The sequence below is a fragment of the Oncorhynchus mykiss genome, chromosome 1 (assembly GCF_057628025.1).
Source record: "Oncorhynchus mykiss isolate SJ-2025 chromosome 1, ASM5762802v1, whole genome shotgun sequence".
Taxonomy (NCBI): Eukaryota; Metazoa; Chordata; class Actinopteri; order Salmoniformes; family Salmonidae; genus Oncorhynchus; species Oncorhynchus mykiss.
In genome coordinates, this window is record NC_143022.1 from 21,253,674 (window position 1) to 21,280,185 (window position 26,512).

Genomic DNA, 26,512 nt, shown 5'->3' on the forward strand with positions numbered 1-26,512 from the left:
ATGTTTTTGATCAAGCTGTTTATATCTATCTTAACCCATACACGTGCTATAGTCATATAGCTGTGGGTTCATTTCCAGACGTCACAGAGGCAAGTAAACTTTGATTTATTAATTATTTATTGATAAAGTTCATCCCATTGAGATTGTCCATCTCATATTTAAGGGAGACCTGTTACAACATGGTGCCTGACAAATAAATGATTGTAGACAATATAAATATCCGTTGGCCATAATAATCTAGTCTCCAGTGGAGCAGTTGTGTCCTGGATCAGTCCAGTCATGTCAGACTTCTTCCCAGAACTATAATTCCCGTTACCTCACAGTCCCTCAGAAACAGCTGTCAACTAACAGGGTCCAAACGGCCTCAGCACAGCTCAACTCTGGGGAAGTGGTATTATATAGATCTATTACACAGACAGAAGAGCCCCAGATGAAAGCGTTCTGAAGACCTTGGAAACCCTAATCACTTCCAAAGTTAATTTCAACACTATGGGCCACAGATGAAGCTGGTCCCCAAAAATATTTGAATGGAGATTCTCCAGCCCTATTTGATTAACTTTACTAATCAGATGAAGTTGTGTTTACTGAAGTCCATAAGTGAACGATGGAAATGTGATTCAGACAAACTCACCAGACTACACTGTTACTTAAGGCAAATTGATTTGCACGGCAATGAAAAACTTGATGCTGTGAATCGTTTCAGACACAGTTTGTCAACATTTCAGCATGAGCACTTGTATTTGACATCTCCATAGTGAACTTGACGTTGACATGTCACTATTCCCAGGAGCTGTGTATAAGCCTATACAGAACAGAACACAGTCATAAAGTGCTTCAGTGTTCAGACCCACGACCACTAGTTTCCTGTGCTCTCTCAACCCCCCGTAAAAATCACACAGATGCGGAGGATGCAGGCCGACCCACAGGGCAGCCACACAGAGGTACATTGTGGTTCCCCGGGTCTGTGGGACCCCAACCTCCTACCTGTTGTTCAGCATGTGTGGCGCTTTAGGCACAGGTCACAGGAACGGGCCATCTTGCCGCCTTTCCACCCCCTCCACTTCCACCAACCCCCCGTTAAAGAGAAAACACATGAACCCCTCCAGCCCCTGAATGGTTTGTAACACAAAGGTTCTGTAAACTTAGAGTTTACAACCATGTCTGATGTTCTTCCTATCCTCCCCATTTGTGACCTAGAATCACTTTTTTGGAACAGATGAGAGACATTTGAAAAATGTACTCTGCTTTGGTGAAACCATTGCATGATTACGTCATGCTGGAATTGACATATTTCATGTTTCATTTCCCTGTTGGCCTGAGAAGAGATTAGGCTGAATGCTGTGGGAGTTCAACAATATGGCCCACTGTCCTGGAGCTCTGGGTTGAGCTGAGGTTGAGTCCAGTGAGAATAGACTTGTACACAAACCCATAAACCTGTAGTCCAAAGGCATTCACATTAATCCATCACCAAGTGTCTGCACGAGATGCTAGCCAGGCCTGGGGTCAGAATGGTCGTTAGCTGGACCAGCTGTGTACAGTCAGTCAGAACGCTACTACTGGGTCATTTACAGTAACTGGAAGTTCTAGAGAAACTGTAGGTGAAGAAGGTTTCCAGGAAATTCAGTCATGCTGTATCCCCTCACCACCTCAGGAATCACATCCTGTAAAGACAGAAAGAAAAATGGGGATCAATTACAGTAATTAGGGGGGGGGGGGGACAGTCTATAACAGTCTAGCAGAGAACAGTCTATGACTACCCGTCAGGATTCTCACGATGGTGCTGCTACAAAAACATTTTGAGGATCTGAGGAACCATGCCAAATCTTTTCAGTCTCCTGAGGGGGAATAGGTTTTGTCGTGCCCTCTTCACGACTGTCTTGGTGTGCATAGACCATGTTAGTTTGTTGGTGATGTGGACGCCAAGGAACTAGAAGCTCTCAACCTGCTCCACTACAGCCCTGTTGATGAGAATGGGGGCGTGCTCGGTCCTCCTTTTCCTGTTGTCCACAATCATCTCCTTTGTCTTGATCACGTTGAGGGAGAGGTTGTTGTCCTTGCACTACACGGCCTGGTCTCACCTCCTCCCTATAGGCTGTCTCATCATTGTCTGTGATCAGGCCTACCACTGTTGTGTCATGAGCAAACGTAATGATGGTGTTGGAGTCATGCCTGTCATGAGTGAACAGGGAGTAGAGGAGGGGACTGAGCACACACCCCTGAGGGGCCCCCGTGTTGAGGATCAGCATGGCGGATGTGTTGTTACCTAAACACTTAAACACTTAAAACCTGGGGGCGGCCCGTCAGGAATTCCAGGATCCAGTTGCAGAGGGAGGTGTTTAGTCCCATGATTCTTAGCTTAGTAATGAGCTTTGTTGAACGCTGAGCTGTAGTCAATGAATAGCATTCTCACATAGGTGTTAATTTTGTGCAGGTGTGAAAGGGCAGTGTGGAGTAAAATAGAGATGGCATCATCTGTGGATCTGTTGGTGCGGTATGCAAATTGGAGTGGGTCTAGGGTTTCTGGGATAATGGTGTTGACGTGAACCATGACCAGCCTTTCAAAGCACTTCATGGCTACAGATGTGAGTGCTACGGGTCGGTAGTCATTTAGGCAGGTTACCTTAGTGTTCTTGGGCACAGGGACTATGGTGGTCTGCTTGAAACATGTTGGTATTACAGACTCAGACAGGGAGAGGTTGAAAATGTCAGTGAAGACACTTCCCAGTTGGTCAGCGCATGCTCGGAGTGCACGTCCTGGTAATCCGCCTGGCCCTGCGGCCTTGTGAATGTTGACCTGTTTAAAGGTCTTACTCACATCGGCTATGGAGAGCGTGATCACACAGTCGTCCAGAACAACTGATGCGCTCATGTATGTTTCGGTGTTACTTGCCTCGAAGCAAGCATAGAAGTAATTTAGCTTTTCTGGTAGGCTTGTGTCACTGGGCAGCTCACGGCTGTGCTTCCCTTTATAGTCTGTAATCGTTTGCAGGCTCGAAGCCGGTGTAGTACAATTCGATCTTAGTCCTGTATTGACGTTTTGCCTGTTTGATGGTTTGTGTGAGGGCATAGCTGGATTTCCTATAAGCTTCCGGGTTAGAGTTCTGCTCCTTGAAAGTGACAGCTCTACCCTTTAGCTCAGTGCGAATGTTGCCTGTAATCCATGGCTTCTGGTTGGGGCATGTACGTACAGTCACTGTGGGGACGACGTCCTCGATGCACTTATTAATAAAGCCAGTGACTGAGGTGGTACACTCCTCAATGCCATCAGAAGAATCCTGGAACATATTCCAGTCTGTGCTAAATGGAGGGCCACATGGAGGGCGAGGGAGAGCTTTGTACACGTCTCTGTGTGTGGAGTAAAGGTGGTCTAGATTTTTTACCCCCTCTGGTTGCACATTTAACATGCTGATAGAAATGAGGTAAAACTGATTTAAGTTTCCCTGGATTCAAGTCCCTGGCCACTAGGAGCTAGCAGGACAGAAGGCAAGGGCAGATTAGCCACTCATCTCCTGATCCTCACAAGGCAGGCACCCTGATCTCTTTCCGCAAAATCTCAGTTTCCTTCTCCATCGAATAACGGGGATCTGGGCCTGGTCAGGTGTCTGAATTCATGGAAATGTATAAGATTTAAACATTGCAATTACAAAAACATGAAAACATTGAATTTTAATTCATAACATCTTCTGAAGATCAAATCAGTTAAATCATTGTAGATAAAACAGAGGGGGTCCTGTTTTACATCTCCCCACATCCCCCGAACATACTGTCTGTCAATCTGTCATTCTGTCTGTCCCTCCTGTCCGACTCATTGAAGACCAACTCTTCGTACAGTTTGAGGAGAGAAATCGCAGTTCTGATGTCCAGAGGCTCTTTTCGGTCATACGAGACGGTAGCACCAACATTATGTATAAAACAAGTTACGAACAATGCGAAAAAACTAACAAAATAGCCTGGTTGGTTAAGAGCCCATAACACGGTAAGATGACGTTTTGTGACGTTTTTGTTCATTTTGGACTTCAGTGAGAGTTTTTTCTGCTGCTCAGGCACACCATTTCTTCTGTAGGCAAGCCGAAGTTCGGAGCCGAAGTCTACGCCCCTTCGTTGGTGATTGGTCAACATTAGGGATTCTTCAATAAAGTCTTTATTGTCATTCAACGAGAGACGACTCGTTTTCATTTTTTAATTGAGAAATATTGTGTCACACATCTTAGTTAGATATAAAATTACGTTACTAAGATCTCCTCTGCAAAAACGTCAGAAATTACACATTTCTTGAGTTACAGTGCCTTGCGAAAGTATTCGGCCCCCTTGAACTTTGCGACCTTTTGCCACATTTCAGGCTTCAAACATAAAGATATAAAACTGTATTTTTTTTGTGAAGAATCAACAACAAGTGGGACACAATCATGAAGTGGAACGACATTAATTGGATATTTCAAACTTTTTTAACAAATCAAAAACTGAAAAATTGGGCGTGCAAAATTATTCAGCCCCCTTAAGTTAATACTTTGTAGCGCCACCTTTTGCTGCGATTACAGCTGTAAGTCGCTTGGGGTATGTCTCTATCAGTTTTGCACATCGAGAGACTGACATTTTTTCCCATTTCTCCTTGCAAAACAGCTCGAGCTCAGTGAGGTTGGATGGAGAGCATTTGTGAACAGCAGTTTTCAGTTCTTTCCACAGATTCTCGATTGGATTCAGGTCTAGACTTTGACTTGGCCATTCTAACACCTGGATATGTTTATTTTTGAACCATTCCATTGTGGATTTTGCTTTATGTTTTGGATCATTGTCTTGTTGGAAGACAAATCTCCGTCCCAGTCTCAGGTCTTTTGCAGACTCCATCAGGTTTTCTTCCAGAATGGTCCTGTATTTGGCTCCATCCATCTTCCCATCAATTTTAACCATCTTCCCTGTCCCTGCTGAAGAAAAGCAGGCCCAAACCATGATGCTGCCACCACCATGTTTGACAGTGGGGATGGTGTGTTCAGGGTGATGAGCTGTGTTGCTTTTACGCCAAACATAACGTTTTGCATTGTTGCCAAAAAGTTCAATTTTGGTTTCATCTGACCAGAGCACCTTCTTCCACATGTTTGGTGTGTCTCCCAGGTGGCTTGTGGCAAACTTTAAACGACACTTTTTATGGATATCTTTAAGAAATGGCTTTCTTCTTGCCACTCTTCCATAAAGGCCAGATTTGTGCAATATACGACTGATTGTTGTCCTATGGACAGAGTCTCCCACCTCAGCTGTAGATCTCTGCAGTTCATCCAGAGTGATCATGGGCCTCTTGGCTGCATCTCTGATCAGTCTTCTCCTTGTATGAGCTGAAAGTTTAGAGGGACGGCCAGGTCTTGGTAGATTTGCAGTGGTCTGATACTCCTTCCATTTCAATATTATCGCTTGCACAGTGCTCCTTGGGATGTTTAAAGCTTGGGAAATCTTTTTGTATCCAAATCCGGCTTTAAACTTCTTCACAACAGTATCTCGGACCTGCCTGGTGTGTTCCTTGTTCTTCATGATGCTCTCTGCGCTTTTAACGGACCTCTGAGACTATCACAGTGCAGGTGCATTTATACGGAGACTTGATTACACACAGGTGGATTGTATTTATCATCATTAGTCATTTAGGTCAACATTGGATCATTCCGAGATCCTCACTGAACTTCTGGAGAGAGTTTGCTGCACTGAAAGTAAAGGGGCTGAATAATTTTGCACTCCCAATTTTTCAGTTTTTGATTTGTTAAAAAAGTTTGAAATATCCAATAAATGTCGTTCCACTTCATGACTGTGTCCCACTTGTTGTTGATTCTTCACAAAAAAATACAGTTTAATATATTTATGTTTGAAGCCTGAAATGTGGCAAAAGGTCGCAAAGTTCAAGGGGGCCGAATACTTTCGCAATGCACTGTATCTTAGGTTAATTCAGACTATTTTGAGTTAGTGTATACTGATTATGGCATCTCAAAATGGACACGCTTTTCTCCCGTTTTTAAGTGAAGTTCTTTTAAGGGAGTATGCGAGCACATTTGTTCGGTTCAGCTAGCCAAGTTTGGCTAGGCTTCATCCTAACTGAAGCCTGCTGACACTTCTCACTCTGCTCTGGGATGGCTGCTCTCTGCCAGATCTGGTTGGTTAGAGCAGAGCAGTGGGGGTCCTGTTTTACATCTCCCCACATCCCCCGAACATACTGTCTGTCAGTCTGTCATTCTGTCTGTCAGCCTGCCTGCCTTCTTGTCTGTCTGTCAAGCCTGTCTGTGTATCTGTCTGCCTGCCTGCCTGTCCATCTGTCTCGGGCAGGCTTTTCTTGTCTTTCAGTCTGTCGAAAGCTCGCTGCTTTGAGTTCTGAGTATGCTGCTCCTCCAGAATTGAGGTTTTCAGCTCTCAGCACATTCCCATCTATAGGAAACAGCTGGCTCAACTTATAGCCTCCACAATCTGTTTGATTATACTGTAGCTGGAGTGGGGCCTGCCTGGGCCTTGTTTGGCAGTAAAGTGCTCTACAATATACTAATACAATTAAGTCTACACAAGTACAGCCCAGAATTGCAGTAAGAGTGCTCTACAAATGTTATAGTACAAAGTGAGTGTTGATATAGTTGAGTTGAACTGAAATGCTTTTAGAGCCCAAATACCAGTATGTAAAAGACAGTCAGTACCCAAGTGTCAATTCCATTGGACGAACTGTTAGTCTTGGCACACGTTTGATACTAGACCTAGCTGTACAACATTGTTACACAAATATGGAGCTGAACTGTAATGGTGTTCCAAGTTAAACCAAGCACCTGGGGGTCATTGCTTGTGTATGTGACCACCAGCTGGTTGAGTCGAGGTCCTCGGCTAGCACAGGCAAGTTGTTCCGGCAGCATCTGTTGACCCCAGTGTGTGTGTGTGTGTGTGTGTGTGTGTGTGTGTGTGTGTGTGTGTGTGTGTGTGTGTGTGTGTGTGTGTCCCACAGTGCAGAGCTGTAACGTCAGGTGTATGAACGGAGGCAGTTGCCAGGAAGACTCCTGCTCCTGTCAGAAGGGTTACACCGGCAATCACTGTGGACAGCGTGAGTATCTACTTCACTCAGCACTCCCCCGGCTAGTGTGTGTATGTGTGGCATGAGTGTGTGTGTGTGTTCGTGCGCGTGTGTGTTAGTTTCAGAACCCTAACACACCTCTTCCCCTCTCTTCTCTGCAGCTGTGTGTGAGAATGGTTGCCAGAACGGAGGGCGCTGTATTGGGCCCAACAGATGTGCCTGTGTCTACGGCTTCACTGGCCCGCAGTGCGAGAGAGGTAAGAGCCAGTATTTCCACTTCACTCCTACTGTAATCACACGGGTCTGCTCATAGGTGGCTACATAATCAACACGGGATCCTGGTTCATCCCATAACCCTTGTTTCTGCTCACAGACATTATCAACTGAGGAACAGACTGGAGATGCCAGAGGTATTCAACAACCTTGGAGGATAAATGGAAGTTGACACAGGAATGTTTCTTGATCTTTATTGTTAAAAACCAATGTGTTTGAAGTGTATGGTTGAAGGCTGTAGCCAAAATACTATTTTTTAAACTAAATACTATAGCCAAAATGATTTGGTATTTAACACTAAAGAAACCTTCTTCTATCAACATCCATTGGTTCTCAAGATTTATTGAAAACCTCTTACAGACAGATACATCACAACAGTGCCTCCCTCGGGCTCTGACTGAGAGACGACACATGACACATGACACCCAACTTTCTCATCACACACCAACCAGTATTGTGGACATTTGTGAGCCAGGACCTTTAAAGGCTTTGATCTACTGTATATATGAACTTCAGATCAGTCTAGATAAGAGGAACAGTGAAGGACAGCGTTTGATCTTGCCTGATGGAAAATTAGTCTTGGTCTTAGAAGTGAAAGTCCCCTCCATGTACCAATGATGGGGAGTCGAGAGATTTCCTATTAAAGCATATATTAACTTCAAGTCTAGACATAGTGTGACTGTAGGATGACTTCATACAGTAAGTACAGACAGACAGACACGTGGGGGCTTAACCAGGGATTGTAATCTGGATTGTGTAGTGTTGTGGATAGTGAACTCCCTCTTGTAGAAACTACAGCTGAGATTAATGGTTAGGGGGAGGGGCTATGTCTCAGTGGGACTATGTCTCAGTATGATTTGGGTTCATGTCATTTCAATACAGTCAATTCTGGAGAAAATTATCTGCGATTTTCTCCCCCAACCTCCCCCTGCTCTCCCCCATTCCCCTTTCTCTCTCCCCACTGCTCTCCCCCTGATCTCTCCCCTGGCCTCCCCCTGCTCTCCCCCATTCCCCCTGCTCTTCCCCCTGCTCTCTCCCCCCTGCTCTCCCCTTCACCCCTGCTCTCCCCCATTCCCCCTGCTCTTCCCCCTGCTCTCTCCCCCCTGCTCTCCCCTTCACCCCTGCTCTCCCCCATTCCCCCTGCTCTTCCCCCTGCTCTCTCCCCCCTGCTCTCCCCTTCACCCCTGCTCTCCCCCATTCCCCCTGCTCTCTCCCCCCTGCTCTCCTCTTCACCCCTGCTCTCCCCCATTCCCCCTGCTCTTCCCCCTGCTCTCTCCCCCCTGCTCTCCCCTTCACCCCTGCTCTCCCTCACCCCCCCTACTCTCTCCCCTTTGCTCTCCCCCATTCCCCTTGCTCTCTCCCCACTGCTCTCCCCCCTGATCTCTCCCCTGGCCTCCACCTGCTCTCCCCCATTCCCCCTGCTCTTCCCCCTGCTCTCTCCCCCCTGCTCTCCCCTTCACCCCTGCTCTCCCCCATTCCCCCTGCTCTTCCCCCTGCTCTCTCCCCCCTGCTCTCCCCTTCACCCCTGCTCTCCCCCATTCCCCCTGCTCTTCCCCCTGCTCTCTCCCCCCTGCTCTCCCCTTCACCCCTGCTCTCCCCCATTCCCCCTGCTCTCTCCCCCCTGCTCTCCTCTTCACCCCTGCTCTCCCCCATTCCCCCTGCTCTTCCCCCTGCTCTCTCCCCCCTGCTCTCCCCTTCACCCCTGCTCTCCCTCACCCCCCCTACTCTCTCCCCTTTGCTCTCCCCCATTCCCCTTGCTCTCTTCCCACTGCTCTCCCCCCTGATCTCTCCCCTGGCCTCCACCTGCTCTCCCCCATTCCCCCTGCTCTTCCCCCTGCTCTCTCCCCCCTGCTCTCCCCTTCACCCCTGCTCTCCCCCATTCCCCCTGCTCTTCCACCTGCTCTCTCCCCCCTGCTCTCCCCTTCACCCCTGCTCTCCCCCATTCCCCCTGCTCTTCCCCCTGCTCTCTCCCCCCTGCTATCCCCTTCACCCCTGCTCTCCCTCACCCCCCCTACTCTCTCCCCTTTGCTCTCCCCCATTCCCCCTGCTCTCTCCCCTCTACTCTCCCCCCTGATCTCTCCCCTGGCCTCCACCTGCTCTCCCCCACCCCCCCTACTCTCTCCCCTTTGCTCTCCCCCGTTCCCCCTGCTCTCTCCCCTCTACTCTCCCCCATCCCCCCTAAGCAACTTGGGTCTTGTTTTCTTGGAAAACACAACACTGGGGGAGAGGGAGCTTCGCAGACATCTGGCAATAAATAAAGTGCCCTTGGAATGACAGAAAAACGTTTCTTTGTGGAGTGCCGTGGACATTTCCTGACAAGGAGTGGAGCGAGGGAGGAGGGAGGGGCAGGAGGTAAAAGTCAAAATGGACTCCCCAGCTGTGTACACAGAGGCAGGCACAAACAGTCTCGTCTCTGTGCTAAGAGAAAATGCAGACTACCGGACCCCAGCAGCCCTACTGTAAACCCCCCACCCACCGCCCCTGTGTGTGTGTGTGTGTGTGTGTGTGTGTGTGTGTGTGTGTGTGTGTGTGTGTGTGTGTGTGTGTGTGTGTGTGTGTGTCTGGTGCCAACCTGTCAGATCCCCTGCTGGCTCCTCACTGTGTCCTGTAAAAATATTACCCCGTCGGTCTTTCTCTCCGTCTTCGCTTGCCGTAGTTTGGAGGATGCTGTAAAACTGTTGCTCCATCTCCTCCTCAATCATCCACAGAGCATCTAGCCAAAGAAAGAAGATATGCTCTAATTCTCACATAAATACAGGACTTCCTTAAGACAACAGCCATCATCTCAGTGAGAATGTACATGTCATTATTAGTACTATCCTGTCCTGTGAAGGCTGTAAAGACGTCCACCTCGATAAACCTTTGACTCACGCTGCCCCAGGGTTTCATTTAGTGGTACTATGGTATTACTATACAACCAAGCCCAGAGGTGCTTAGACAGCACAGTATGGTTACAGTAGGTGTGCTGTTTTTCCCTGTTGACTTAATGTCTGTGAAATCTGCAGATATAATGGGTTTCTCTGGCGGGGTGTGGAGCCCAGGAGCAGTATTGGTGAAAGGTATGTGTGTGTGTGTTGCAGACAGTCTGGTTAAGGTAGAGTTACAGCGCAGACGGACAGCCACTCTGGCAACTCTCTAATCAGCTGAGTTTCCCATCCCTAATCTAACACTAACCCTCCAGCCTGCATCCTAACCACAGCTGCCTTCATCCCCAGTCTAACACTAACCCTCCAGCCTGCATCCTAACCACAGCTGCTTTCATCCCCAGTCTAACACTAACCCTCCAGCCTGCATCCTAACCACAGCTGCCTTCATCCCCAGTCTAACACTAACCCTCCAGCCTGCATCCTAACCACAGCTGCCTTCATCCCCAGTCTAACACTAACCCTCCAGCCTGCAGTATGACCGTAACCCCAGCCTCCTCCAGCCCCAGCCTAACGCCCCAGCCCCAGCCTAACCCTCCAGCTTACAGAATAACCCTAACTCTAGACTCCTCCATCCTTAGCCTCCTCCATCACCAGCCTCCTCCATCCCCAGCCTAACCCTCCAGCTTACAGAATAACCCTAACTCTAGACTCCTCCATCCTTAGCCTCCTCCATCACCAGCCTCCTCCATCCTCAGCCTAACCCTCCAGCTTACAGAATAACCCTAACTCTAGACTCCTCCATCCTTAGCCTCCTCCATCCTTAGCCTCCTCCAGCCCCAGCCTAACGCCCCAGCCCCAGCCTAACCCTCCAGCTTACAGAATAACCCTAACTCTAGACTCCTCCATCCTTAGCCTCCTCCATTACCAGCCTCCTCCATCCCCAGCCTAACCCTCCAGCTTACAGAATAACCCTAACTCTAGACTCCTCCATCCTTAGCCTCCTCCATCACCAGCCTCCTCCATCCCCAGCCTAACCCTCCAGCTTACAGAATAACCCTAACTCTAGCCTTCTCCATCCTTAGCCTCCTCCATCACCAGCCTCCTCCATCCCCAGCCTAACCCTCCAGTTTACAGAATAACCCTAACTCTAGACTTCTCCATCCTTAGCCTCCTCCATCCCCAGCCTCCTCCATTCCCAAACCTAACCCTCCAGTTTACAGAATAATCCCTAACTCTAGCCTCCTCCATCCCCAGCCTAACCCTCCAGCTTACAGAATAACCCTAACTCTAGCCTCCTCCATCCTTAGCCTCCTCCATTACCAGCCTCCTCCATCCCCAGCCTAACCCTCCAGTTTACAGAATAATACCTAACTCTAGCCTCCTCCATCCTTAGCCTCCTCCATCACCAGCCTCCTCCATCCCCAGCCTAACCCTCCAGTTTACAGAATAACCCTAACTCTAGCCTCCTCCATCCCCAGCCTCCTCTATCACCAGCCTCCTCCATCCCCAGCCTAACCCTCCAGTTTACAGAATAACCCTTGCCTCCTCCATTCCTAGCCTCCTCCAGCCCCAGCCTTCTCCATCCCCAGCCCCTTCCATCCCCAGCCTAACCCTGCAGCCTACAGCCTAACCCCAGCCTCCTCCATCCCCAGTTCTCCTCCATCCCCAGCCTAACCCTGCAGCCTACAGCCTAACCCCAGCCTCCTCCATCCCCAGTTCTCCTCCATCCCCAGCCTAACCCTCCAGCCTGCAGCCTAACCCCAGTCTGCAGCCTAACCGTAACCCTAGCCTCCCTAAACCTGCAGCCTAACCCTAACCCCAGCCTCCCCCAGCCTGTAGCCGTCCATTCTGCAGCCTGGAGATCCTAGCCCTTTCATTACGAAGCAGCTGTGTAAACGCTGACACGGGGAGTTGTTTTGCTCATGTGTTCAGTGATTCTCGTCCATTAACCAGGCTCAGATCCAATAGTGAACATTACTACTCTTATGGGCCCACACAGTCAGCCCAGCCCAGCTAAGGCCAGCCCAGCCCAGCTAAGGCCAGCCCAGCTAAGGCCAGCCCAGCCCAGCTAAGGCCAGCCCAGCCCAGCTAAGGCCAGCCCAGCCCAGCTAAGGCCAGCCCAGCCCAGCTAAGGCCAGCCCAGCTAAGGCCAGCCCAGCCCAGCTAAGGCCAGCACAGCCCAGCTAAGGCCAGCCCAGCTAAGGCCAGCCCAGCCCAGCTAAGGCCAGCCCAGCCCAGCTAAGGCCAGCCCAGCCCAGCTAAGGCCAGCCCAGCTAAGGCCAGCCCAGCCCAGCTAAGGCCAGCCCAGCCCAAACAAACCAAGCGAAGAAAACACAGGAGAGCTGGTCCCATGATGACATCAGGCCGATGATGAGGGGATGGAAAGGGGGAAGTGTTGCTATTTCTGTCCCCCTCCTGTAGTCTGTCAACGGCTCCCCCAGTGGAAGGGAAGGATGGATTCAAGTGAGAAAAGTGTGACGTTTTTTGCTCCATAGAGACCGCATAGTGGGACATGCTGCCAGAAAGAGAGATCCGTGACTCTGTAATGAGTAGAGTACAGTAACTACCTCATCGTCATGTTATGCCTTTTATGTCGTTTTAATGACATCGCCAAATGATGTTTTATGTGTCATTGGAAAAGTTAAAAACACACGCTGGCTTTTGAGTCCACTTTTCATAGTGGCACTATATTTGGATTATTCTCCCTTTAAAAAATTGAAATTATTTGCCCTCAAAAAATGACCTCGTAAATTAATTTGTGAATGGTCCTAAGAGGCACAGTGAAGGACAGCCTTTGATCTGGCTTGATGGAAAATCAGTTGACGTCCTAGAAGTGAGAGTCCCCACAATGTACCAATGATGGAGAGTCCAGAGACTTTAAGCCTGGGTGCCTGACTGTTTCTCCAATCAGTAATGCCACATGGTTGCCTTGCCAAACAACACTGCGACAAGATGACTGAAGCAGAATCAGACTTGAACCCAGGATAAGTCCATTTTGTTCTGAATTAGAGTATAAATTGTTTTTAGAATGAACTTGAGAGGATAAGTAATTGTATCTGTGGAAAGAAAATAATTGCCAGACAGACATTGAAAGAGTGATAACAGACCCTAAAGTACTCTTTTAATGGGTTAGCAAGAATTGGGTTGTGTCGGTACTGAGCCCTCTGTGTTCACTTAAGTTTCCACAGTCGTGTGTGTCCTGCATATTTACCCACAGTGGTGGTTTCTGCTTCAAAGAATGTTATCCATTAACTTAGCAGTCAGGCAACACAGCTTTCTGGTGCCAAAAGCCAATTTAATATCACTGGAGAGAGATTGTTATCCTGCGTTTAAGCTTATCTTTCTCACTTTCCCCAAACCTCCCAGTCTCCCACAGTCTCAAAGCAGGGGTTACACAGGGAAGCATTCTAGTGTATCATCACGTTTGGGTGAGTGTCGTAAGGAAGGGTTCAGCCTCTTACAGCCACTTCCAGCTGAAGGGGAAGTAGATTTAAGGGCCGGATGATAATGCTGTTCACAACAGTAACAGAAACACCACAATGTATGTGGACACCTGCTCGTCAAACATCTCATTCCACAATCATGGGCTTTAATCATGGTCCCCTCTTTTTAATCATTAATCATGGTCCCCTCTTTGTTGCTATAACAGCCTCACTCTTCTGGGAATGTTTTCCACTAGATGTTGGAACATTGCTTCAGGGACTTGCTTCCATTCAGCCACAAGAGCTGTTCAATGGAGTTGAGGTCAGGACTCAGGCCAGTCAAGTTCTTCCACACCGATCTCGACAAACCATTTCTGTATGGACCTCGCTTTGTGCATGGGGCATTGTCATGCTGAAACAGGAAAGAGCCCTCCCCAAACTGTTGCTACAAAGTTGGAAGCACAGAATCATCTAGAATGTCATTGTATGCTATAGCGTTAAGATTTCCCTTTACTGGAACTAAGGAGCCTGAACCATGAAAAACAGCCCCAAACCATCATTCCTCCTCCGCCGAACTTTACAGTTGGCACTATGCATTCGGGCAGATGGCGTTTTCCTGGCAACCGCCAAACTCAGATTCGTGAAGTGTGATGGTGAAGCGTGAATAATCACTCCAGAGAATGTGTTTCTACTGCTCCAGAAACCAATGGCGGTGAGCTTTACACCACTCCAGCTGACACTTGGCATTGTGCATGGTGATCTTAGGCTTGTGTGCGGCTGCTCGGCCATGGAAACCTATTTCATGAAGCTCCCGACAAACAGTTCTTGTGCTGACGTTGCTTCCAGAGGCAGTTTGGAACTCAGTAGTGAGTGTTGCAACCGAGGACAGACGATTTTTACGCACAATGCGCTTCAGCACTCGGCCGTCCCGTTCTGTGAGCTTGTAGCGCCTACCACTTTGCAGCTGAACCGTTGTTTCTCCTAGATGTTTCTACATCACAATAACAGCACTTACAGTTGACTGCAGCTCTAGCAGGTCTGAAATTTGACGAACTGACTTGTTGTAAAAGTGGCATCCTATGACAGTGCCACGATTTTTTTCAGCAACGGGTGTGGCTGAAATAGTCAAATCCACTCATTTGAAGGGGTATCCACATACTTTTGTATATATAGTGTAGCTACTATACACACATTTGAGGAGTTTAGATGCGTGCACACATACAAAAGTAGCCACAAATACATACATGTACACACACACACACATACAGTTCAGAATGCTCATATCGTTGGGAGGATGTGTAGGACACTGGAGATACCTGGAAAGGATACAGATGTGGCTAAATATGGAGGCGTGTTGGTGAAAGGCAGAATACAGAAGAGGAGGTTCCGGTGAATGTTTTTGATCTATTGAGCAATTTGAACTGTAATCAGACCAAATTGTTGAATGTTGTTGACTTCTGCCAGTACCTCCTTATACCCCATTCCCATTCCTAACTCTTCTGGCCCTGGAATGTTCATGTTTCCTGATCATAGTCCACACACACACACTTGCATGGCCTCTTGCATGGCCTGCCTGTCTGGTTCTGAGTCAGTCGGATCTTGTGGCGTTGAGACATAGAGACCTTGGCGTGGCAATTGTTATTCAGTCCATTAAAAGAGCGAACTCTCTGATCGCTCCAGTCTTTTGTTTGGCCTGGCCTGGCCTGGCGGGCGGGCGTTTGCACACAGACAGACAGGGCTCTGCTGAACTTGGCTGTAGCCTCCAGCAGTCGACTAAAGCTCTTCTGAAAGGTTTGGCCATGGGAAAGCCCAGGCGCCTCCTCACTTTCAGGGCCTCACTGCTGATCAAAGGAATGGCAGCCGGACAGGGATAAATCCACAGCTTTCACTTTCTTTCTCTCTCTCTCTCTCTTTATTTCTTTCTTTAAATTTTAAATGTCTCCCTTCCAAGTCATCTCATACCTTTTGCATGAACAGCTTCCCTATACTGTAGCGCTCAATAAAGGTAATTGGTCCTCGTTCATTTCCACCACTAAGTTCTACACTCTTAGAAAAGAAGGTGCTATCTAGAACCAAAAAGGGTTATTTGGCTGTCCCCAAGAGATCCCTTTGAAGAACCCTTTTGGTTCCAGGTAGAACCCTATTAGGTTCCATGAAGAACCCTTTCCACAACCCTTTTTTCTAAGAGTGTACTGAAATCGTTGATTAGATCAAAACCAGATCAAAGCATGACGGACATAAAGGATTGGACCATATGAGTCCAGCTAGTGTGAGTATTCTGATTTACATGAGTTTTTAATGTGTTGACTGGGAGAAGAGTAGAGGAGAGGCCGTGTTTGTTAGTTAGTGGGGGGTTGTGTATGTAGTCCAGAGTGATTCAGAGTTCCCATTGGACACATCTGGACCAGGGCCGACCAGGCCAGATTAATCCAGCCCAGATGGCGGGGATCGCCCCAGTGGGTCTCTGCCACTGGGAGGGGGACAATCTTGTCCAGGCAAGATGGTCAGGTCATGGGTGTGAGCAGGAGAGGAGAGGGGACAGTTAGAAGTTGCTGGGTGCTCTGTCCTCTCTCTCTCACTCTTTCTGCTTTCTGCTGCTCTCTCATTTTCAGTCTGGGCTGGCTGTGATTGACCTTTATTTTAGTTTTAGCACCAGGGAGTTATAAGAGCAGCGCGACCACAATAATCTGCCCTATCTCTCTGTACATCTCCTTTAGAACTCAAGAGGATCAACTTAAACCACTTCTCCAGGGTTTATGTTAGTTACATTCCTCCTGACAGTGCCTCTCAGACCCTGTATTCTATTTCATTCTCCATCTACAGTACCTCTAATGAATGCTGTATTAGCTTTGGCGCCACTACTGGAGTTAATAAGGCCTTTCCACCACACCAGAAGCCATCATTAGGCCCGTTTGAGTTTTATTACGTGCGATTGAATGGAACTCATATTGCTCAAATGGTTTCAGCATGAGTTCATTGTGTTTGATTCGTGAAGTGCGGTTAACAAGATTATGTTGCTGCGGTCGTTGCCTGGCGAGCAGCGCAGCAAGGTGGCCATTGAAGTCTGAGGACATTGTGTTCTTCTAATTACTTTGTTTCCACACAGTGACACACTGTATCTGTGTTAGTACAGTACAGTCCGAGAGGTTACAAATGTTGTTGGTACGGTCGTGATAGCTTCACCACGGTCCACCAGACCTTTAGACCAGCTTCAGACCTGAGGCTGGACCGAGAATGTTTGTCATGGGAAGGTTGTTGTTGATGGGAACCAGCACTAAATGGGTCTCCCATTATATAATGTAGTTATCCCATTAGACAAATGAATAGGAGAATCCACTTTTCAACGCATTTCCGGACCAAAGTCTCTAACCAGGAACGAGCAGCAGCGTACATTTAGTCAAATAGGTTAAAGACGAGGGAGGTAAATAAATTCACCCAGACAGTGCCTGCTCTGACTTAGGCCCCAATATCTCCTACTGCAACATTTAAATGCTACTAAAGGGTGTTCTTACATATTTAGTGTATATTTATATTTAATTCAAAAACACTTCAAATTCAATGAAACGTAGCTAGCAGAATTGTGAAATAGACTTGGCTTTCAGTTATACAGAACATTCAGAAGGCCATTTTGAAGAAGTGAAACAAGAAAATGGCTGACTATTTCTCTCTCATAAGGCAGCCCTCCGCACCTCTGATTTAGAGGCGTTGGGGTAATATACGGAAGACACGTTTCAGTTGAATGCATTCAGTTGTACAACTGACTAGGTATCCTGCTTTCTCCTTATCTCCCACTAGACTACAGGACCGGGCCCTGCTTTACGCAGGTCAACAACCAGATGTGCCAGGGCCAGCTGAGTGGCATTGTGTGCACCAAGACCCTGTGCTGTGCCACCATTGGACGGGCATGGGGACACCCCTGTGAGATGTGCCCTGCACAGCCTCACCCCTGTCGCCGAGGCTTCATCCCCAACATCCGCAGTGGAGCGTGCCAGGGTAAGAAGCACAGACACACACACACATGCATTTTTACACTTGCATATAAACACACCTGGATGATCTTCAGTCTAATAAACTCAACAAGTGAGTCACGCACAAACACACTCACCCTCCTCATCACAAACACTATAACCATTACTTGATCTGTCATCATAAGCAACCAAACTCCTGCAGCCTGCAACCACCACCCATACAGAGAGACCAACACACACACACACACACACAGAGAGAGAGAGAGATGGAGAGAGAAAGAGAGAGCTGAGATACACATCAAAGCCAGAGAAAGAGAGGAGAGTTCTCATTTCATCGCTACATGAACTGAAGTTCACCTTCCTTCATCAACATTCCAGCAGCAGACCCAGGCCAGTGTCTGTGTAAATACAGGCTGTTCTCTCTCTCTTCATTGTCTGGCCCCTCCCTGCCTCCACACTACCCACCGGGTTTCAACATTGTTTGTCAGCGTATTGTGACGTGTAATCTACGTGGAAAATACATTGGATTTGAAAAACTGTTGTTTTGAGGGTGAAATTTCAACCACATGTTTGTCATCACCTTGTATAAAAGTTGTTGAATTTATACATTTGAAACAATATCAGATTTTCAATGTTATATCCACTATTAAAAAAAACTATCTGAACCCAGGGTTCAACTAAAAATAAGTAAATGATTTAACTTTGATTCTTGGTTGAGATGGAGACGTGAATCCAACATATAAATGATTAATTTCCAGACAAACTGGAATTTGTTGACAACCAAACACAATTCATTATCACTTTTTGCAATACAGTACATAGCATATTAACAAATTATATGTTGTATTCACGTCTCCAACTAAACCAAAATGAAAAGTGAAAGAATGAGACTAAACTTTATTTAAAGTTTGATTGGATTAGGTCCTATTCTTTCAATTAGATTGTTGGTTGAAATGGAAGCATAAATCCAGCATATCAATTATTCATTTGTTTGTAGACAAACGGGAATTGTGTATCCACAAATCATTTATATGTTGGATTCACATATCCATCTCAACCAGAAAAAGTTTAAGAATAAGACTAAAGCTAATCAAACTGTCAGTGGCTCAGATAAAGATATATTTGGTTGCGTTGTCAACCAAACACAATTCAACAATATTTTTGTAATACGGTAAATAAAAATATAAAGCTAAAATGAAGGGTTACAAATGAATGTAAAAGTAGTTATTCAACCTTAAGTTTGGTAACACATCCATGGCTACATTTTGAGGTTTGCCTAATGTAACTATAAATGTCTTATGTTCAAGATGCAAAGGTTTCAGGTCTGAGGAGAGCTTCACAATCTGCGCAGAATATTGAACCACATTGATCACTTGCACTATGTACTTTGAATGTAATCTCAACTGCAATCCAAGTCATTTGGTTGTGCTATTAGATAAAACAGTGATAACACGTAGAAATACAACATATCTGACATTGTATTCCCATTTGAACTTTGTTGTGCTTTTAGATGGTTGAAAGCATAGTGATAACACATTGGTAATTCAACAAACTTCTGGCTGTCTCTTTGAGTGTGTGAATAAAGGTTGAAATCTCATTGATCAGCGTCTCATCCAAATATTCCCTACATTTCCATGTTAAAATGAGGTGGGTAGGCTCCATAAAGTCCAACCAGATGAAGCACTGAGGCTGTATCAGTAGATGACATGGACACTCTTAGCAAAAAGGGTTCCAAAAGGGTTCTTTGGCTGTCCCCATAGGATAACCATTTTTAGCTCCAGGTAGAACCCCTTTGTGTTCCAGGTAGAAATAACCCTTCTGGGTTCCATGTAGAAATAACCCTTCTGGGTTCCATGTAGAACCCTCTGTAGAAAGGGTTCTAACTGTACCTAAAAAGGGTTCTGCTATGGGGACAGCCAAAAAACCCTTTAAGGTTCTAGATAGCACCTTTTTTCTAAGAGTGTAGAGGTAGCGTGCCCTCTTATGAAACACAGCGTCTCACCCCCCAGCAATGTTCAAACGACCCTCCATGGACTGGAGCCTCTTCCTCTTTGTTGAGATTTTAATAGGATATGTCTAGCCAACACCTTCATCTCATGATAATGGATTGCCTTTATGTAATGTTTTACAAAGGGGGACACTTACCAGCTAGCACATTTGGTTCCTTGGGAGATGTGGGAACATATGTTTTTGGTTTCACTTTGGCTGTATGTGAAAATGTTCCTGTTCTTGGGACGTTTGTTTTTAGGTTACAGGGAGGTTCTGAGAACATTTTACTCTCGTTCTTTGAAGGTTTTCCTGGGAGGTTTTATTAACGCTCTGAGGTTATTTGGGTGTTTTTAAATAACTTCCTTAATACTTTCAATCAGACTGCTATCTTATTTGGGGTTAACTTTTTTTAAATAGGACCCTTGGACATTTATTTTCTTAGGCAATAACCATGCAAACATATTTCTTTTTTTTGTGACCAGTAAGATTCAAACCTATAATCTTCTGTTTTATATCCATGGAATTAGTCCACTGCACCACCAGGATGTAGCTACTATGCCATGATTTTTTACGCATACAAAGATGTTAATTTCAAGCTATTCAAACAGACCCCATTTCAAAGGAAACAGGCACTCATTAATCTGGTGGCCAGTTAGTGGGTGTGGCCAACACACCTGAACACACTTAACAAGATAGAGGAAAGAGAGTTTTATTGATGCTGAGAACGGGATGTATATGTTTCTAAATAGGAAGTGGCTCCTAATCCATGACCAGATTTTTTATTTCTGAGGCTTCATATCCATTAGTGGGAAATCTTGTGGGAATGTGTGTAATGGGTGCGTGTTGGTGGCAGGGAAGTCAGGTGCAGGAGAATCGAACTTGGTATAAACGGAGTTGTTTAATTAGTGCTTCACAAAACTCCAAAACCAAAATTACAAATAATAAAAATGTGTAATTTTGGGACCAGTCATCATGCCGAAACCGGATTAGATAAAGCTAGATAAATCAGAGTTAAATGACAAAAAGATGATATTCACAATGTCACTAAGCGAAAAACAAACAACCAAAACAGCAATAGCTACTACAATGTCAAAACATTATTTTATCATGAGTTCAGTACCATTTGCCTGATTTTGCAGACCCACGACTAGGGTGTATGCGTTCATATGCTAGCCAGCGTTAGTCTAGTCCAATGGAAACTGATGCATCCCTGGCTAGCTAGATGACCAGTGGTGACAGTGAGGTCCGTGTATGAGATTCAAGGCCCTAATAAGAAAATACAGTTTGATGATCTAGCTATGTTAGCTAGTAAAGTATAATTTAAAGAAGATGCAAACTAGCTTTGCATGCATGGTAGGATCATTGTTGTCAAAAATGGTAGACCCTCTAGTGTTGTCAACATTTCAACCAGGACGGTCTGTCCTATGGGACGCAAAAATGCCGGCACATACACAGATACAGCTCTCATGCAATGCAGTCAGTACACATTAATTCACATAGCCATGAGCGAGCATGTTGTGAAGTTTAAAGTAGCTAGATGTGCCATCTCCATGAACTAGCTATACATCTTGCTGTCACACCAAAAATGCAACAAAATATCACTCAATACATTGCATATTGGTCCACAATTCCTCTGACATTTGGCTCGTAGTTCTGGCACAGGAACGAAGTGAAGACAGTTTTCAGGGACCTACCAGATCACAAAAACAGTGAGCAGAGAGGGGGAGATAAAAATAATGGTTAGGGAGAAATCAACCATAAGACCACTAGGTGTCATCGTATACAGACAGATCAAATTGATTTCAGCAGTACTTGATAGAGTCCACTGGTGTAAAATCTCTCTATTGCATAAGATTTGTATATTAACATATCTGGGACATTTTGGAGAACACTTCTTATTTCATATAAAAAAATATATAAATATTTTTTGTGGTTCCAATTGGTAGTTAAAGTCTTGTCTCATTGCTGCAACTCCCGTACGGACTCAGGAAAAGTAGAGAGCCATGCATCCTCTGAAACACAACCCATCACTGCATCTCAGCGTCACTACAGACACCCTGGTTTGAATCCAGACTATATCAGAACCGGCCGTGATAGGGAGTCCCATAGGGCGGCGCACAACTGGCCCAGGGTCGCCGGTGTAGGCCGTCATTGTAAATAAGAATTTGTTCTTAATTGGCTTGCCTAGTAAAATAAAAAATGCCCCCTTTTTTAAAATTTAACTAGGCAAGTCAGTTAAGAACAAATTCTTATTTACAATGACAACAGATTTTTACCATGTCAGCTCAGGGATTTGACCTAGCAACCTTTTGGTTACTGGCCCAATGCTCTAACCACCAGTGTGTTGGAGTAAACACCTTGCAACCATGTCAGCATACATGCACCCAACCCACCACAGGAGTCACTAGAGCACAATGGGACAAGGACACCCCACCTCTATAACTGGTTGTTATAGAGCCTGGACTTGAACCAGGATCATCTAGTGGCACAGCTAACACTGTGATGCAGTGCCTTAGACCACTGCACCACTTGGGAGGCCTCAGAAAACACTTCTGTTAGACACATACATACCACAGGAGGTTGGTAGTACCTTAAATGGTATCAAATACATCAAACACGTGGTTTCCTTGTGTTTGATGCCATTCCATTCGCTCCATTCCAGACAGATATTTAATTTCAGAATGATTTATAATTAAGTTAGGGTCAGGGATAAGGGTTTGTTTAAGGTAAGGGTTAAGGTAAGGTCAGTTTTAGATGTGGCTAGTCGTTTTGCAAGTCAGCAGTGTCCTCTAAAGTGCATGTTGAGTGTTGACACATTCTCAGTAAGGTGTGCTGAGAGACACATTTTATACAAAAGCTTTTGCACACATTCTAATGAAAAATAGCTGTAAAGAACTGAACAACTGAAAAATAAATACGATCCTGAAACAGCAGTTAGGCTTTCAAACTTCACTCTGCACACCTTTGAATTACCGATGTGACTGGGCGCCTTGGGGTTTTGTCAACGTTGTTTCCACTTCATTACCATGAATAGACGTTGAATTGACGTATGTGCTCAGTGGATTATTTGTCCGCTTTGGCCACAGGACAAAAAGCAAGAAAACAATTGATGCTCAAACTAAATCATACCTCAGATGTGCCCTTAAGACACTTCAAAAACCAAAGTATTCCTAAAATATCCAAAGCTGATTCAAGTTATTACACATGGTACACATTGTACATTCAGCAGACATTGTACATTCAACTCTGAGTCAAATCATTCATTACACACAATTATTGCTAAATGAATAGGCCTGGCCACAGACATGACTGTATGACAGTTATAGCTTAATAAAATCCTTCCTTCCTGATAGCTTTTCTGTTATAGTATTTTTTATCTGAAAAGTCATGTTCTCTCACTGAGCCTCTATCAGTCTGCCTTTATATACAATACACACCAAGGAAGTCACCTATTCTCCAGAAAGCCCCCCAAAAAGTCCTGTTGGAACCAGTTCAAAGCACACATGCACATGAATCCCAATGTAAGGAAAGCATTCCAGACATCATGGGTTTGGATGCTCTTGCCGCCGCTGGCAGTCGGCGCTCCTCAACATGAGAGCACATTTTCAGGCTTTGTTAAAAAGGAATAGAGGTCGAAGGTATTCACATGATTAGAAACAGACTGAGTTTGTGTGTGTGTGTGTGTGTGTGTGTGTGTGTGTGTGTGTGTGTGTGTGTGTGTGTGTGTGTGTGTGTGTGTGTGTGTGTGTGTGTGTGTGTGTGTGTGTGTGTGTGTGGGGTGAGAGAGAGAGGGGGTATAAATCTTGGTTGCTTGGCTGGATACTGGTAAGGTGTGCCAACTTCCCTCTCTGAGACTGGTGCAGCGTTAGATGACCAGGTGTGTGTGCACGTCTCTGCCCACACGTAGTGTTTCTATGTCCATGTCTTCATACCATCCAGACACATACCAGTCTCAGCACATATTCACATACCCAGACGAACCCCTCTAGACACACTGAGGGGTCTGTCAATGTGTTTCCACTGAAGATGATGAAATGCCAACACCTCTTCCTGGCTATCGTGGCCAGACTGTGAGCTAACAAAGTGTAAATGTGTGAAGAGGGGAGGAAGATGAGGTGATAAATGACTTTTCCCTCTCATTAAGCCAGTTTAAAGAAGACACTGTTTTGTGTTTCCTGGTTACGGTGTCCACTGTCCAATCAAAACCCTACGCATACAGTTCCGTCATCTTTACTCACGGCATGATAGAAAACATACGTGTACATGAACCCACTCCCTGCTCAAACAAGGGCTACAGTCTGGACTGGTCTTGGTTCCTAGGTGGCGGTGCCCTGTTCTGTCCTGCTGTGCCCCTGTAAACTGGTTTTAATGCTGCAACAAAAACTCCTGAAAAGCGTATTTTAGCCATATGACCGATCATGATTGGTTGTGGTACAGTGATGTAATGTTTATACCTACTTCCCTTTAAAATCTAAGACACTGTATATCACAGAGCTTAAAATCCACATTTATTTCAACCACATTTATAGACTCCATTTGATTCAAGGTTAGTGGGTGGGCAGTAAAGCTTCAGAAGATTCTTCACTCGTTAAGAGCAGACTCAGAGTACTTAAACAGCATCTCTTAAAGCAACTCGTGTTAAGTACTGCTTATTTGTGCTAATGGTCTCCATTCTTCTTCCCTCCCTCTATCCCTATCCTTTTCTCTTCCTCTCTTTCTCTCCCTCAATTTCCCACCCTCTCCCCCTCTCCCTTCTCTAGATGTGGATGAGTGTCAGGCCATCCCTGGGCTGTGTGCAGGAGGTAACTGTATCAACACAGTGGGCTCCTATGAGTGTAAATGTCCCGCGGGCCATCGCCAGAGTGACACCAGCCACAAGTGTGAAGGTGAGTTACACACAGCTCTCTCACTTAACCCCTGTAGTAATACCATATTATTATTCACATGATATAACAAACTGGAATGTATTACTTACACTGAATTCATGTAATGGAAAACATATTGGTCATCATTTTAGTAGGCTTAGCTAACTGAACTCAGTGCCTCAGTTAAGAATTAGAGGAAGGATTTTGAATTGTGAGCATAGTTTTGTTTTGTTTTGTTTTTTGCCTGGGTTTTGTTATGCACTATTATCAGTGTTTTGAATACTTTTGCCAGACAGTCAGTGGCGATTAGCTTCTGTGGTTATCTGGTCACTGATATGGAAATCCACACACACACACACAGACACACACAGACACACACACACACGCACACACACACACACACACACACACACACACACACACACACACACACACACACACACACACACACACACACACACACACACACACACACACACACACACACACACACACTCCAGTTAAGGGTCGCATTGCTATGTGTTGATTGGGTGGAATTTAAACAATGCATAATGAAGACAGACAGGCTGAGGCACTTTGCAAGGTGGGGGCTGTAGACCTTGGATGGGTTCCTAGTCTTTGGGGAGGTTGGAAAGAGCTCCGGGACTGTTTCAGCCAGAGGTATTTCACCCACTTAACTACACTGTCTGATGTGCTGTCTAGGAGTATAGTTGTGTGCACTTTGTTTTCCCCTCTACCTGCCAATCACTATTCTCAGTCCAGGTAGTGGCTCATAGGAACTTGTACTCTAACATCATACTGTACCATACAAGTACATACCAAAGTAGTATACTATACCTTAAAACCTCACAACAGTTTAGCTTCAATCTGGAGATTGCATGCCTAACTCACTGTCCCACGCATACCTCTCATTGACATCAATGTAATGTGTCCCTTATATTACCCAAAGTCTGAATTACAGTACGCACACACATCTCATGTTAGGATTGAGTCCTTATTAAACCAGCCCAGCAGGAGAGAAGGAGTACATAAACGCTGACTCAGCAGGGTTATGGTGTATAAACCGTGTATAAACCATCCCCTTGCTCCTCTCAGGTAGAGAGAGGCATTGTAATAATCAATGACCTTAGGGACTCATTAAGTCTAGGGTTTTGTGATAGCAAATTCATCAGGCACCCTCTCATAATCAGAACACAACTTGAGTGCGATAAAAATAGTCTACATTGAATTTTTACTATGACGTCTGCAGTGCATGACTGAACGAACCAAGTCTCTGACCCGGGGAAAGAACATTTAAAAGTCCTGCCTCTTGGCATCGGATACATTTTCATGCAGGTTTCAAGCTAATTTCCTAAAGTTCTACACATTTTGGCAGAGAGAAAACTTCTCAGTTTTAAAGCTTAAAATGCAGTGAGTGCATTTATGTACAAAAATAACATTTGGGGGAAATAGTTTTGAGTTGAAAAATATATAATTGTACTGTGGATACCAATATCCCTGTGAGTCTTCCAGGCCCATGTTGCCCAGGGTTAGGAACATAAATTGCAGATGAATAATATTACTTTGTATTGTTTTCACAATTTAAACTTATTCAACTTATGGGGTGGCAGGGTAGCCTAGTGGTCTGAGCATTGTCCCCGAGCTGACAAGGTCTGTCGTTCTGCCCCTGAACAGGCAGTTAACCCAATGTTCCTAGGCCGCCATTGAAAAGAAGAATTTGTTCTTAACTGACTTGCCTAGTTAAATAAAGGTACAATTCCATGGATCCCTTTGCCAAAAGTTGTTTAATCTGTTGTTAGTAATGCCTTCGGAAAGTATTCAGACCCCTTAACTTTTTCCACATTTTGTTACGTTTCAGCCTTATTCTAAAATTTATTAAATATAATGTTTATCTTAGCAATCTACACACAATACCTCATAATGACAAAGCGAAAACTGTTTTTTAGATTTTTTTGCAAATGTATAAAAAATAAAAACAGAAATAGCTTATTTACATAAGTATTCAGACCGTTTGCTATGCAACTCGAAATTGAGTTCAGGTGCATCCTGTTTCCATTGATCATCCTTGAGATGTTTCTACAACTTGATTGGAGTCCACCTGTGG

At 45.5% G+C, this 26,512-nt stretch overlaps 1 protein-coding gene across 2 annotated transcripts in view; it reads left to right on the plus strand.

Annotated features, from left to right (window-relative positions):
- The window catches only part of LOC110532018 (fibrillin-2-like), a 111,149-nt gene that overhangs the window by 17,892 nt on the left and 66,745 nt on the right, over positions 1 to 26,512 (plus strand). For both annotated transcript variants that reach the window (XM_036965331.2, XM_036965390.2), the window contains exons 5-8: positions 6,959 to 7,054; positions 7,186 to 7,281; positions 17,382 to 17,579; positions 24,304 to 24,429. In XM_036965331.2, the coding sequence (XP_036821226.2) occupies positions 6,959 to 7,054; positions 7,186 to 7,281; positions 17,382 to 17,579; positions 24,304 to 24,429 (516 nt within the window). The remainder of the gene's footprint in view (positions 1 to 6,958; positions 7,055 to 7,185; positions 7,282 to 17,381; positions 17,580 to 24,303; positions 24,430 to 26,512) is intronic.